Source organism: Lineus longissimus, chromosome 8, assembly GCF_910592395.1.
Source record: "Lineus longissimus chromosome 8, tnLinLong1.2, whole genome shotgun sequence".
Lineage (NCBI taxonomy): Eukaryota > Metazoa > Nemertea > Pilidiophora > Heteronemertea > Lineidae > Lineus > Lineus longissimus.
This window is the reverse complement of record NC_088315.1, coordinates 4780512-4795211: the sequence shown is the minus strand read 5'-3', so window position 1 is coordinate 4795211 and position 14700 is coordinate 4780512. Positions and strand designations below refer to the sequence as shown.

Sequence of the window (14700 nt, the reverse complement as noted above, 5' to 3'; positions counted from 1 at the left end):
GTTGAATACGGCCAGTCTCCAATAGCGTTCAAGCACGGCAGGAGAGTTGAGACAGTTACAACCATGCCGAATTCAGCCTGGCAGCTTCACTGTCTTCCCAACACAATGAAGGGGACAAGACAGTCACCTCCAAGCTGAATACGGCCGGCCTTAACCGTCTTGACGACACGGTGAGAGAGATAAGACAGTTACAACCAGGCCGAATTCAGCCTGGCAGCTCCACTGTCTTCCCAACACAAGGGGACAAGACAGTCACCTCCAAGCTGAATATGGCCGGCCTTCACCGTCTTGCAAACACGGTGAGAGGGATGAGACAGTTACAACCATGCCGAATTCAGCCTGGCAGCTCCACTGTCTTCCCAACACAATGAAGGGGACAAGACAGTCACCTCCAAGTTGAATATGGCCGGCCTTCACCGTCTTGCAAACACGGTGAGAGAGATCAGACAGTTACAACCATGCCGAATTCAGCCTGGCAGCTTCACTGTCTTCCCAACACAATGAAGGGGACAAGAGAGTCACCTCCAAGCGCATAATAGAATCCTTTGTTTCCCGGGCATTCTATCCTAGGACATTTTAAACTTCTACACCGGGCTTTACCATCTTGCAAACACGGCGGGAGAGTTGAGACAGTAACAACCAGGCCGAATATAGCCTGGGAGCTCCACTGTCTTCCCAACACAACGAAGGGGACAAGACAGTCACCTCCAAGCTGAATATGGCCGGCCTTCACCGTCTTGCAAACACGGTGAGAGAGATAAGACAGTTACAACCATGCCGAATTCAGCCTGGCAGCTCCACTGTCTTCCCAACACAATGAAAGGGTCAAGACAGCCACCTCCAAGCTGAATATGGCCGGCCTCCACTGCCTTGTAAGCACAGTGAGAGAGATAAGACAGTTACAACCAGGCCGAATTCAGCCTTGGGAGCTCCACTGTCTTCCCAACACAACGAAGGGGACAAGACAGTCACCTCCAAGCTGAATATGGCCGGCCTCCACTGCCTTGTAAGCACAGTGAGAGAGATAAGACAGTTACAACCAGGCCGAATTCAGCCTTGGGAGCTCCACTGTCTTCCCAACACAACGAAGGGGACAAGACAGCCACCTCCAAGCTGAATATGGCCGGCCTCCACTGCCTTGTAAGCACAGTGAGAGAGATAAGACAGTTACAACCAGGCCGAATTCAGCCTTGGGAGCTCCACTGTCTTCCCAACACAACGAAGGGGACAAGACAGTCACCTCCAAGCTGAATACGGCCAGCCTTCACCGTCTTGCAAACACGGTGAGAGAGATCAGACAGTTACAACCATGCCAAATACAGCCAAGTAGCTCCATCGTCTCCCCAACACAATGAAAGGGACAAGACAGTCACCTCCAAGTTTAATATGGCCGGCCTTCACCGTCTTGCAAACACGGTGAGAGAGACCAGACAGCTACAACCATGCCGAATTCAGCCTTACAGCTCCACTGCCTTCCAAACACAATGAAGGGGACAAGACAGTCACCTCCAAGCTGAATATGGTCGGTGTAACAGTAACAAATGCCCCCCTGGAAAAAGTGTCCGGCCCTATTGTATTCTGCAATATGGTTCTATAGATACCCTGACCGTCAATAGCTCAGGGATTGAAGCGCGGGCATTCTATCCTAGGACATTTTAAACTTCTACACCGGCCTTCACCGTCTTGCAAACACGGTGAGAGAGATAAGATAGTTACAACCAGGCCGAATTCAGCCTGGCAGCTCCACTGTCTCCCCAACACAATGAAGGGGACAAGACAGTCACCTCCAAGCTGAATATGGCCGGCCTTCACCGTCTTACAAACACGGTGAGAGAGATACGACAGTTACAACCATGCCGAATTCAGCCTGGGAGCTCCACTGTCTTCCCAACACAATGAAGGGGACAAGACAGTCACCTCCAAGCTGAATACGGCCAGTCTACACTAGCATTCAAGCACGGCAGGAGAGTTGTTGAGACAGTTACAACCAGGCCAAATTCAGCCTGTGAGCTCCACTGTCTTCCAACACAATGAAGGGGACAAGAAAGTCACCACCAGACAGAAAACAGTCGGTCTCCATCGAATTGCAAGCACTGTGACCGAGAAGTGACAGTGACAACCGTGCCGAACCAGATCTGCTAGCTCCACTGTCTTCCCAACACAAAGTAAGAGAACGAGACAGATACCACCTGAGATAGGTACAGCGAGACAGGCGGTGGAGGTAGATCGCATTTGGTCTGGTTTCTCTCAGTGTTCGGAAGACTTTGGAGCTGCCAGTGCCAATTTGGCCTGGTTGTAACTGACGGTAGGGTATCAGGCAAAATGTACCATGGTCTCCCCCTCACCATGTTAGCTAGACGGTGGAGGTAGCCCCGATTCGGTCTGGTCTCCATGTTTCCACAAGTGGTGGGAGCAAGCCATTCAGTCTGGTTGTGACTGTTGATTGTTAGGAAGACGGTGGGGCAGCCATGTCAATTTGCTCTGTTATGACTGTCTTATCTCTCTAACCGCTCTCACCGTGTAAGCAGGAAGATGGAGGAGGTATCATGCCAAAGTTGATCTAGGTGAGGGTGTTTTGTCACCGGGACTGTTGCACCTCTATTGCCATGATTGCAAGACGGTGGAGGTGGCCCTGATTCGGTCTGGTTGTGACGGTCTTATCACCATCTCCGTGTTTTCAAGACGTATTCGGCCTGGTTGGGACTCTTTTGTATCTCTTGTCATATTGAGCAGACAGTTGCGCAGTCAGGACGAATTTGATCTCGTTGTGACTGTCTCATCTTTCTCCTCACGTTGGCAAGACAGTGGGGTGCGACCCAAGGCCAGATTCGTTTTAGTTTTGGCTGTTTCACCACGCTGAACGTATTGGTAGGTTGGTGTCCCATCTCTCTCTCCGTTTTTAAAAGATGGTTGAGGTACTCCCCATTCGGCCTCCTGCCATATTGAACAGATGGTGGTGCGCTGCCAGGAACAATTTGATCTCGTCCCATCTTTCTTCCCATGTTGGTTAGATAGTGCGACCTGAGACCCGATTCGTTCTGGTTTTCGCTGTCTCATCTCGCTCAACGTGTTGGTAAGGAGGTGTCCCATCTCCCTCTCCATTTTTGCAAGATGGTTGAGGTACCGCCTAATCGGTCTGGTTAAGACAGGCGCATCTCTTTCACCGTGCAGGTACCGCCTGTCCGAGATGGTGGAGGTACCAGTCCGTATTCGGTTTGCTTGTGTCTGTCACATCTCTCTCACCAAATTTCCATGATGGTCGAGGTGCCAGATCCGATTCCGTCTGGTTGTGACAGTCCCTGTCACTGTTTGTAAGATGGTGGAGGTAACAGGCCCCTTCCCTTCCTAAGTAGGGTTGGTATACAACCCTGTTCCACGAGTATTGGAGGAGACTTGTCACTGATGGCAAAGGAACGTTCTGGAGAGAAAGACAAGATGATTCCCACAGCATTCAACTGTGTTGTATATTATTCCTACCCAAGTAGGTTGTGACTGTCTCATCCTTCTCACATTGTTTGCTAGGGGGTCGAGGTGGCCGCATTTGGTCTGGCTGTGACTGTCTTGTCTCTCTCATTAAGCTGAGCTGCCAGTCCTGGTTTGGCCTGGTTGTGACTGTCTCATCTCATTCTTTGTTTGCAAGACGGTGGGGTATCGGGCAGAAGTTGGTCTGGTTGTGACCGTCTCATCTCCCTCAGCATGTTGGCAAGACATTGGAGCTACCAGGCCGAATAAGAACCATGACTTGGGGGTTTTGCCACATGGTTCATGACAGACACTGTTATATCATCTAGACTCACCAGTCAACAGTAAGGCAAAAACTAACAGAAAAGTTTATGTGGACCAGTTAGTTTATTGTGCATGACAACAATCATAAGCACTAGTGGGGAGGTGAAAGGTACAAACAGGTTGAAATAAAAATAGCTGCAAATTAAGTGAGCTTTTGCATACGCCAGGCTAGGCCCATACCTACATTTAGTGACAATTCATCTATTGTGTGTGTATGAGCAAACAATGGATGAATGGTCACTGTGTAATTGCTGGCTTTACTGGCCAGTTGAAGAGCTCATTGACGTCCGACTGGTTCATCCACCTGAATGGACCTGTCACCACCCAACCGCTGTGCCAATCATGATAACAATCTTTGAGGAAATACACGAGCACGACAGTATCAACGAAACACCATACAAAAAGCATGAAAAATGGTACAATGTTTAAAGCATATTTCCATTTCATGGGATCATATCCATCTACATATATTTGCACTTTCCCCTCGACTCTGTTGCCATAATCTAAGAGTTTCATCGGAAAATTCATCCATTTTTGAAAAATATCTTCGGTGTTTGGAACTGTTTATCATAAGGTTGTACTGTTGGCCCAAATGCTCTGAAATTCGGAGGGCAGCTAGGTTATGATCACGACTTGTTCAATTCCAGTGATCAACTCCAAAGTGTTGGATATGGTGTACAAATGAAACGCTTAATCTAATTAACCCCGACATCAACACTGCCAATTGCATGGCTTCGGTACATAATCTATGAGATCCTGTTTTTTGTGCATATTATCCTTAGAATTTGTTAAACATCAACTGAGATCATAATATACACATGTATTTACAAAATTCACTGAAATATGCATTATTTATCCAACAGATTTTGCTGGCTGATGGACTTGTCTAAACAATCACTTGTCCATGTAGATACTACACATGTGATGTACATTATATATACAAAGTGCACATATGTACCTGTACAAGGAAAATTCTTCCTTCAGTGTGCGTTAACAAATAAAACAACACTGCAGGCCTCACAGGGACGAGACAGCCAAATATTGCGCTTCACATGATTTTCAGAGACGTAATGGCAGAACGGTGTCACGCCAAAAACAGTGCTGGGTGCCAGGTTGGAGGCCAGTTACAGGACGTCAGATCGTGGATAACCCACGCCAATATTAGCCACCCGCATCAAATCAACCCAGGCAACCAAACATGGTGGTCGACCTGGAGCAATTTGGACCTCCCTTAACCAATTGTGAGCCAAGCTGAGATCATGCATTCATCAATATACATTATGGGAAGATTTCAAAACATCAGATTCACCAACATTTACAGTTAGCAATTGGGTTTTAATTAAACTAAATTGTTGTCGTACAACAAATACCAGTATACATGCATAAAATGTAGCCTATTTACAAAATGTCTGTACAGTTAGATTCTGCCTACGGGCATATATAGCCTCTTGCATGCCGCTCAACAATAAAAATTCATCACAGTCGTGGATTATTTATTCACTAGGTAAAACTTTTTTTTTTACCCTGTGGCTCATAACTGTATACATGATGCCAAATTCAGTGTCCTTTTGTCCTCCTAGAGAGTGATCCCTTCCATAAACAACTTGTCAAGTTGCAAAACTGACTAAGATTTCACTTATAGCTTATTACTGGTATCAGAGTGCTATTAAGAGACTGAAAGCCTGACTCTCTTCAAGTCTAAAGCGTTGAATAACACTCGAGTCTGACTCAACAGCCTGAACTCAGTCTAAAGCCTGAAGACTCTCATGCCTGCTATCAGCCACGATGGGGATAGGATAATCAGGATACACCACGCCTTGTACAGACAAACACTTGGTATGAAATGATCCAGAATACTGTACAACGACGTCATACTTCCATAAGGTATTTAGAAGGGCACAATGTCCTTTTGCCAGTCCCTGTTTTAATTGGTTTCATCCCATCCATTTCTGAGCCGGTCTGTATCACCACCTGAAATCAATGCAAGAAAAATTAATGAGGTGGTTATCAATATTAAAGGTGGACTATCGGGCAGGAGGTAGGGTGGTCAAATTTGTCATCTTCAGGTGACTTTCAAATCCGTTGAGTAAGGGGACTGGGTCGTGTCAATTCACTATGAACAACATTTACCTGATCCCTCAAAAGCTTTATAATACTATCTCCCTCATTGAGCTGCAGACTATGCGTCACCACCAGCACTTTCTGGCCGACGTGTAAACGATGAACGTAACTCGCTGGGAAGTAGCCTACTTTGCCGTTACACTGGCCCTTCCACCAGTCATGGTCTGACTTATCGATGGCGCTCACTCTCCAACCGGCCCTGAAACAAACCAAACACAAGTCTTTAAGCCGACTCTGTACAATGTTCTTTTACCTCATTCACTCTGCGTTTGGAGAGTGCCTCTCCTCCAAGGCAGGACTTTTATGCAGCCATTGGGGTTGGCCATAAGAGACTTTGCACGAGGGCCCAAAGAAAAAGTTCACACAAGCAACTGTCCTCTTGTCTTCTGCTTTCCCTGGCCAATGCAGGAACAAGGAACCTCAGTTTTAAGTTTCATTTAAAGGACAAAGTAGGTTTCTTTTTTGATATGCTGATGAAATCACAGGACAAGTAAACCTACCTCAGGTCAAGGTCATCCTTCTCTCGCCCCTTGAAGTTATACAGCGCCACATACACATTGCTTGGAATTGAAGGTCTTCCTGATTTCTGAAGTGATTAAAGCAAAAATAATGAACTGAGATTTGAGCATCAACTAGGACATTTTAATATAACGCTTTAAACAATATTGGGCAATTGGTAAAGTAATGTAGGAGGAAATTGGAGAACTGGAGAACACCAATACCAGCCGAGAGAGAGGCCAATTCTCTATCACAGGAAGATAAGCCTCGACTGGAATAGGGTACTCCCACTTACTGGAGACATATTAGGTGATGAATGATGCGATCCTGGACCTTCCGTCATATCGCGTCGGCCATCGTTGTTTGTATCCAACGAACTCGCTCGTTTTCCAAGGCCCCGTTTTCTTCTCCCAAGATTACTTGTATCAGGGCTGTTCGGTGCTGCAAAAAGAATAGAACGTTCTTAAGAATTGGTACACGTTTGCTCTTATCTTCAAGCTGAAGACGATGCTGCAAATTTGTGAAGTCATTACACTGTGTCTGATCTTATATAAGTGAAGTATTGGCCTCAGTAGACGTCTGCTGAATGACATCTGCTGAATGAAATGATAATATCTTACCCTGATCGAGTGGTGTATATTTACATGGAGCAGGAGTTTCAGATCAGTGTTCAGTGTGAAAAAAACACAAAACTCTAATCTAACACTTTCTGTGTTGGTGATACATGCAGAGGTTTAATGTATCATCCAATGCACAAATAAAAGACTACAGTGTCTAATTAAGCGGTCTTGCTGATAAACTTTCGGTGCTGGAGTGCACACTGGAGTGCACACTGGTCAATTGCGTACAAAACGAGTGCCAACTTCCTTTCCAAAGTGAACTTCACCAGTCAGTTAAACAAATGACGACACCGCCATTGAAAACACCACTATTTTCACCTCACTCGACACTGACATTGAGAAGAGAAATCACATCATGAACAAGATCGAGGACAATTTGACCAATCACGGGGGAACGTGTTCACTTCTTCAATAAACCATCATCTGACTCGACAGGCACGGCACTTCAAATCATATGACAATATCCGACTCGTTCAAGGTGACATTCAACTTTGGTATCAGGAACAACCAATTTTGTCTTCTACATGTCTCTAAAGACTGCTGTAGACAAGCAAGTTATGGCAGTGGGTATCAAAGTAGCTGCACACATGCGAGTTATGGTAGTGGGTATCAAGTAGCTGCACACATGCAAGTTAGGGCTAATAGTTCACCATAAATGTCCACTCCGACTACATCACGGGCGGATGACTACACCGTTACAACTACTGATATTACTGGAATGTCTTGATTGAGCTGAACCCATTGCTCCAAGGCAGGCAGTTGCCTTTGACTTGCTTGTTTGCAGCAGTCTTTAATCTAACACCATCCGAGTGTAACACTGACATGATGGCATGCAGTTATTCAGACTAAACTTACATAGCGGGTAGAACTTCCCTATACAAGGGCAACTCAATGACCTTTTGCTGGTGATCCACTGACTTCGATCATGTTCCCATCATGTTCCCATTAGGCTGCTTATCCATAGACAGCCCCCTTATGAATCTGAGAACTTGTGGGGTCTTTTCCATTACTACACAAGGGAACAGTCTGTAGACTGGCACCCTAAGGTTCCTGTCAATAGAGGAACATGATGTGGCGTCATCATCCTTTTCGTGACGCGATATCACACTATCTAGGAACGTTTCAGTTGAGTCTCACTATCTTCAGGAAACCAGAGGAAACTTGATGGGAATTTGAAGAGAGTCAGTGGATGAGCCGTAATACAGTTGACTCTCTCTGAACAGCAAGAACGAAATGAGTTCCCCATTTTAATGGAAAGTTCCACCATGTTAGTACTCTAAATGCCTGCAACTAGTCAGAAAGGCTTGTTTACACTGAAGAATACAGTAAGTATTTTTATGGCATGTGTCGAGATGAATGTTTTCTTGAAGTATACACAGACTGAAGCTGTGAAGCTTAGCAAAAAGGCACAGTTCATCTTTAAGGGATAAACATACCACTGTTACTTAAACGAATGCATATCATGGTCTCTTTTGGATCTGCAATAAAACCGTCAATATTCATTCAAAAATATCTATCTTAAGTTTTTGTTAGAAAGTGGAGTAGATTTTAGTGTAAAAGTGTAAAGATGCCTTTTAACCTTAACCTTTTAATTTCATTTCTTGCAGATAATGCAGCGTAAGACATCAATGTGGAGAAAGGCCTTAATACTGTCAAGATATTTCATAAATTCGCGGAATACAATTTCTTAAAAGGTTAAGGTTGTGTCTAATCCTAGTGACAGTGCTCTACCTCCAATGCATGCTGTGTACGTAGCAAACGACGTGCTGGAACTACTTTTCTTTTTTGCCGTTTCGTCGATCGAGAGGAGCTGGCGAGGTGTGTCAGGGGCGTCCAATGAAAAGCTTTTCATCCGCATGTTAAGCTTCTTTCGTCGTCGTTGTGGACTAAACGAATGTCCTAGAAATAAACCAAAGAAACAAAATCATAAAAATTCAATAATCCATCTCAATTATTGTAAATGATATTACATGTATATGACAAATTAATGGAATGATTAAAATCTACCAATGACTTTGACTAGTGTTCAAACATAAAGGAATTGTTTCCTCTTGAGAAGATTAAGATTAAATTATAAAGATCTGAGAAACTTCCCAGGAGATGATCGTCGGTGACGTCACATTGGTTTATGTCTTACAGGACCCTGTCATGCCGAGGTTCGTAACGCTACCGATGGTCACCTGGAAATTTCCATACAAAATCTATTTTTGGCATGATCTGTACAAAATATGAAGGTCGCTAATAATATAATTATGCTATTGTATTCAAAGAAGTTAAGAAATCAGCAATTTCTAGTATCAAATAACAGATTCAATAAAACCATTTAACTACTTTCATATAAAGGCAAAAAACACAACACCAGATATTTCAAAACTAGCAGAAAATGTTTCAAAACTACCGAAAAGATAAAAATATTAAAATATCTATAAAATCAAAAAAGTTTGATGTGAAATTGTTGAAGACATACGTACCAGATGTGACATGCTTTTGTTCTCTCGCCAAGGGACCCCAAGAACATATGACTTAAGGGCCCCAGGGACATGTGCTTTGGGGCCCCCGGGCCATGTGACTTTGGGCCCAAGGGACATGTGACTTAGGTCCAGTGTAGTGTGCTATGTGGTAGCAGTGTCGTTGAAAGTACAGCGGTGAACATCCTCAAGTGTGTGTCTCAGATCTGTCCGATGTGGGTGACGGTGCAGTTTTTACCTAATTTTTTCTGCAGAGCCCAAGTTTGCTGATGTCAGGGGCCTACAGAGATGCAAACCTTGCCTCAAACTACAATGAATGATCTCAACTGTTAAATCTTTTGCTGTTTTCATGCGATATTGGTCAACAGGATTAATTTCAGATTTCTTTGATTGCAATCCCTATAACCTAACAAATTACGACTGAAAATCCCCTGGATTAGGAACAGTTCACCAATTAGAAAGGCATAAATGTAGACTGTCATTCCAAGACCACCCTCAGCCATCCTTGGCCCCTACATGTACATCTGCTAAAGTTAGAATTGTAACTTGTGACTTGGGCAACGAGTGATATGCAATCGACCATTCACACATAAACATTGAAGTGACGGGACATCATCTAAGATGTGGACAAACAGAAAGGAGAACATGATTTGAAATTGATGATTCATACTTTAATACGGAACAGCATAAAACTTGGTGTCTTAAACATGAGTGGAAACCTTAAAACAACATAAAATCTCCTTAGCAGGGGTAAACATTGCCATTAAAATAGAAGGCTATCACTCAAGTCCTCGATGGGCAAGTTGTCCCTTGATCATGCTATATCAGCCGCCAAACAGCCTGTGTCGGGCAAATCAGTTGGCATCACAAGCATGATGTATGATAGCTTGATCAAGCAGTGCCGACAAGTGGCCAAATAAATTTACATAACTCGCTGAATCTTGCCCATGTTCAACTTGACAGAGCAAAATGCGAAACTGTTTTCCATAAAATCGTTTTTAGGAATGACAATCGGAGAACCTGCAGCCCTATCATTAAGCTACGACAGGCATGACTGGTGTAGGGCAAAACAGCTTAATCGGGCTGCAACTTACCCATCGTGGATCGATTACTGGTTTAGAGTGACAATAAAGGTTCCTTATATACTCAGGTGAAATTAAGGGTCATCTACACATGTGCATCAGAATAGACTTGAGTTGGTATACGATTGTTACATAAATTGTCCATTTAAACGAGGTAATTGATCAATAGCACAACTGATACAAAAACACTTCTCCGGTCAGAACTGATGATGACTTTAAGATTGTGCCATTGTTTGCTAAACACAAGGATGTTCTGGTGGTTAGTATGTTTATAACTAAATATATAAAAAAATTATGATGCATTACCGACAATATTTAGCACTAACGAGTCAACAAATCTAACAAAATTTAAGGTATTCACCATCAGTCCTTTACAATATAACATAATAACAATAGATATAAATAAATGTAAACTATGTACATTTTAAATCAGGCCTTATGTCGTTAGAGTGTACCTTATTATGGAGACCAAGGAGTGCATGCAACAGTACACAACTGCAAACGGTAACAGCGTCCCATGCATGAGACTCCCAGCGCCACTTAAGGTGTTGGTAGAAAGTTCAGTGCCCTTGGGCAAACTACACTTTAAATGTGACTCTACAATACTGAAAACTTGAGTAAAACAATAGGTTGCCATTACAATAACAATAAACATCTCGACTGTACAAACAAACCCGTATGTCATGAAACTCTGTCAAAATAAAACGCAACCCGCAACAAGCAAATTCTGTCGCTGCAGTGTCGCTGCGACGTGACTATGACAACATGATGATTAACAGCGATTTAACTAATCAACGTCCGCTTTTCATTCTAGTCGCTGCAACAGACATTGTTTGTCTAGGGAGCGCTCAAATAACCTTCTTTCTTTATACAAATAAGTGAAAATGGTTAAGAACAAATGTAGTTTGAATAACTGACACTGACTTTTTAAGTGCAAGTACTGACCAACTCAAGACACGTTTTGGAGTTTCTTCATTAAGAGAAGAGGAGGTGTCTCTTTTGGTCCATTCCCTCTAAAACAAATGTTGATTTAAAATCATGAAAATTGGTACTGATCAAGAATAATACTGTCGAAACTTCTTGTTCTTGTTCTGTTGTTTAAGAGTCTAATCATGTTTGGTTTAGGAGTGGGTCAGTTGAGGACACACATTCACTGTGAGCTGAGGAACGAAATCACTTGGAAAAGTTGATCAAGACAGAACATTTAAAAGTCAACAAACTCAGAACTGTACATAATCCTCAAGCGGATCGAGTCAAAAACAGTGATCTATTTTAACATGAATAGCACCGTTCAAGTCAGACCTCTGCCCTGGTGGCAGGAATCAAAACCAATTCAATCCTTTGTGCTTTGGTCAGATGTGTCTATCATTCATGAACGATACATCAGCATATCGCCGTATCAATGTCAACGTATCCCAGCATGCCACGGATGATCAATAACGACGCGGCAATTGTTGCAATGATTATTCTGTTATCACGAGAAATGCCGCTTTGCCTCACTTTGGACTGCCGGGATCTGATGGTCCTGCGCTTGTCGGTGCAGGTGGTGCTGAATCGGAAAAAGAAATGCTAAGTGCTGTGCAATGAACAGAAATGATAAAGCAAACAGCTCAGCAAGACAGAAATTTGAGTAGTCTCTGCGGTGTCAAGTCCATGATTATTGTAACTCAGTAATTCATTCAGTCCAACTGTACCACCGTCAGAAACCCTTGGACATGAACCGGTTGTACCTCCCGATAAAAGATGGCCATGCTTCTTCAATTTATGGATCCAACTGAATAATCTTGCTGAAGCTGTTCAAGAAACACAAACAAAAGAAACTGCCTCAAAGCCTCAGACATACAGCACTTCAGAAGATGACCACAAACTTCTTTCAACTGGTTACTCTCCATGTAAGGGAAACAGGTCCTCTCCTGTGAAGTGGAGGTCCATCTTATAATGGCAACTGGACATGAATGGCATGGTCAGAGGAGGTCCATCTCATGTACACAATTGGCAACTAGATATCCGATAGCTTGGTCAGAGGCTATGAGGCAGAGAAAATGGTGCAATAAAGTAAAAGTTGTATCAAATAGAAATGAGTCTAATGTTATAAGGAATTGTACAGAAGTGACCTTGAGGCTGAGAAAGACTGTTGTGGACTGTGTTCTAATCGAGAGTTTTGCAATATTAGCTAACTTGATGGATTCCCTGAATAAACTGGGTAAAGTGAAGTTCGAAGTATCCCAACACGCCTGTCCAACAACAGTCCCCAAAAGCTTCACCTCTGCTAATCTTACATAAAATATTGTATACAGTTTTTATTCTTGTTAATTTCACATGCAATTTTCACAATTGAAGCACTGAGAAGACTGTACAAGTTCATGGTCTTAAAGAAGGGCGTGTGCAGTATTTGTTCTCAGTGCTTCAGTTTTCAAATTTTGACACAAGGTACATGGCTTCGAGTTGAATCTATCATACCAAGATTGTAGCCTACTCATGAAAGCAGCTCATGTGAAGTTTGTCACGTGGGCCACTTGGTTTCATGTGTTTTTTCCTCACAATAGATGTTGATGCCAGGTCAAAGGATAATAGGCAAGCAAATGTATGACAGAACTCAGCGGCAACTATGACCAGGGTATGATAAAGTCACCAAATAGCCTACACAACTATACCCCTGGTACATGCCCTTTGCCTCTCATGCAAATTAACCTACCTAGTGGGCTAGCCAAGGTTTTTCCACCCATTGGTTTCCCTTCATCCGGTTTCCTCCTACTTCACTACCAATCAGCACCATACAGTTATGCTACATGTTACATTTTGACTTATAGAGTATTAACAAGACCAGCATCTGGTAACATAACTCAGCATTACTGGTATTGTTAGATCTTCTGGAATACTGCCACAGTGGTATCCATTTGAAATCTCCGGCATGTAGAATCTCACAAGTTTGAGATGTATGCTATGGACACCAGTTTAAACAACTCTAATGACAAGAATTAACAACAGAGAAGTCTGAGACAGAATTTGATTTTACAGAATTGAACAGTTCAATGTTTATTGGAAAGGAAATTAGGTTGCACAAGAAATATACAGGATTCGAGAAGGTCAGGTCAAGTAAACCAATACATTGTGATTATTGAAGTTATTAAATGAAATGGACCACAGAAATATTGCTTACATCAGCTCATTTGCCACCAATACCTTCTCTCAAGATTGCAAAGACAGGCAAATGTAAACAGCAAAGAAATTTTTCACAATAATCTTGATATACCAGACAAGTAGTAAACTGCTGATATGCCATTTGTGGTCCATTTCTACTCTGCAAGATGGATAATGTAACCCAAAAATAGCTTTTATTCCTCAAATACAAAGCATCAAAGGTATGATATAGTTGCTTAATTGATGTTAGTACACGAGGCCAGGGCACGTCACATTAAACAAAGACAGGTGAAGGTCAGTGATATGACATGTAACATGAAGGTCACGGCCAAAACACAGAGGTCAAAGGTGAAGGTCAGTCACGAACATAACACAATGTTCAAGGTCAATCACACACTCAACCGGACATCAACCACGCAGTTGGTCCAGCCAATGACTTGGCTTGTTTAGACATCACATGATCATCGCCAGCCCATTGCAACGCAGCTAAGATATCACATGATGAGCCAGAGGCAATGGTATGACAGTATTGTTCAGGCCGAGCCACTTGCAGGCCAACAAACATCACATGATGTGGCCAAGCCAATGGCAGGACCAGTCACAGACGTCACATGACCAAGCCCAGCCAATGGCAAGACAAACCAACATACATACGCACACAAAAGGACCAAGATGGACAAACACACAAGCTATGAAGAGCAGACAGAGTTCATGATGAGACAGACAATGTAACATGACAATGTGTTTACTGATACAAGGGCAAGCATTTAGAACAGGCATGTAGACCGTTGACTGGCTTTACCTCATAAATTCCATCAACAAAGTCAACGTATGTTGCACGGGGATCTCAATATCTTGTCCCACCCAAGCCTAACAAAAACTGCTATTACGAAAATTTGTCGTCACTATCTTTCCTTTAAGATACCAGAAACTTCTTTCTGCTTTCATATAGGGGTGAGCATGAGTGAACATCCCAAACAGAAT

General features: G+C 43.0%; 1 protein-coding gene across 13 annotated transcripts in view; it reads right to left on the bottom strand.

Annotated features, from left to right (window-relative positions):
• Positions 1-3830: 3830 nt before the first annotated feature.
• The window catches only part of LOC135492918 (uncharacterized), an 80661-nt gene continuing 69791 nt past the window's right edge, over positions 3831-14700 (bottom strand). For 11 of the 13 annotated variants that reach the window (XM_064779659.1, XM_064779647.1, XM_064779658.1 and 8 more), the window contains 6 exons: positions 8757-8924; positions 8462-8503; positions 6701-6846; positions 6408-6493; positions 5917-6106; positions 3831-5757 (listed from right to left, as the gene is read on the bottom strand). In XM_064779659.1, the coding sequence (XP_064635729.1) occupies positions 5656-5757; positions 5917-6106; positions 6408-6493; positions 6701-6846; positions 8462-8503; positions 8757-8924 (734 nt within the window). In that variant the 3' untranslated portion in view covers positions 3831-5655. The remainder of the gene's footprint in view (positions 5758-5916; positions 6107-6407; positions 6494-6700; positions 6847-8461; positions 8504-8756; positions 8925-14700) is intronic. The other 2 variants (XM_064779652.1, XM_064779657.1) reach the window with 2 other exon arrangements.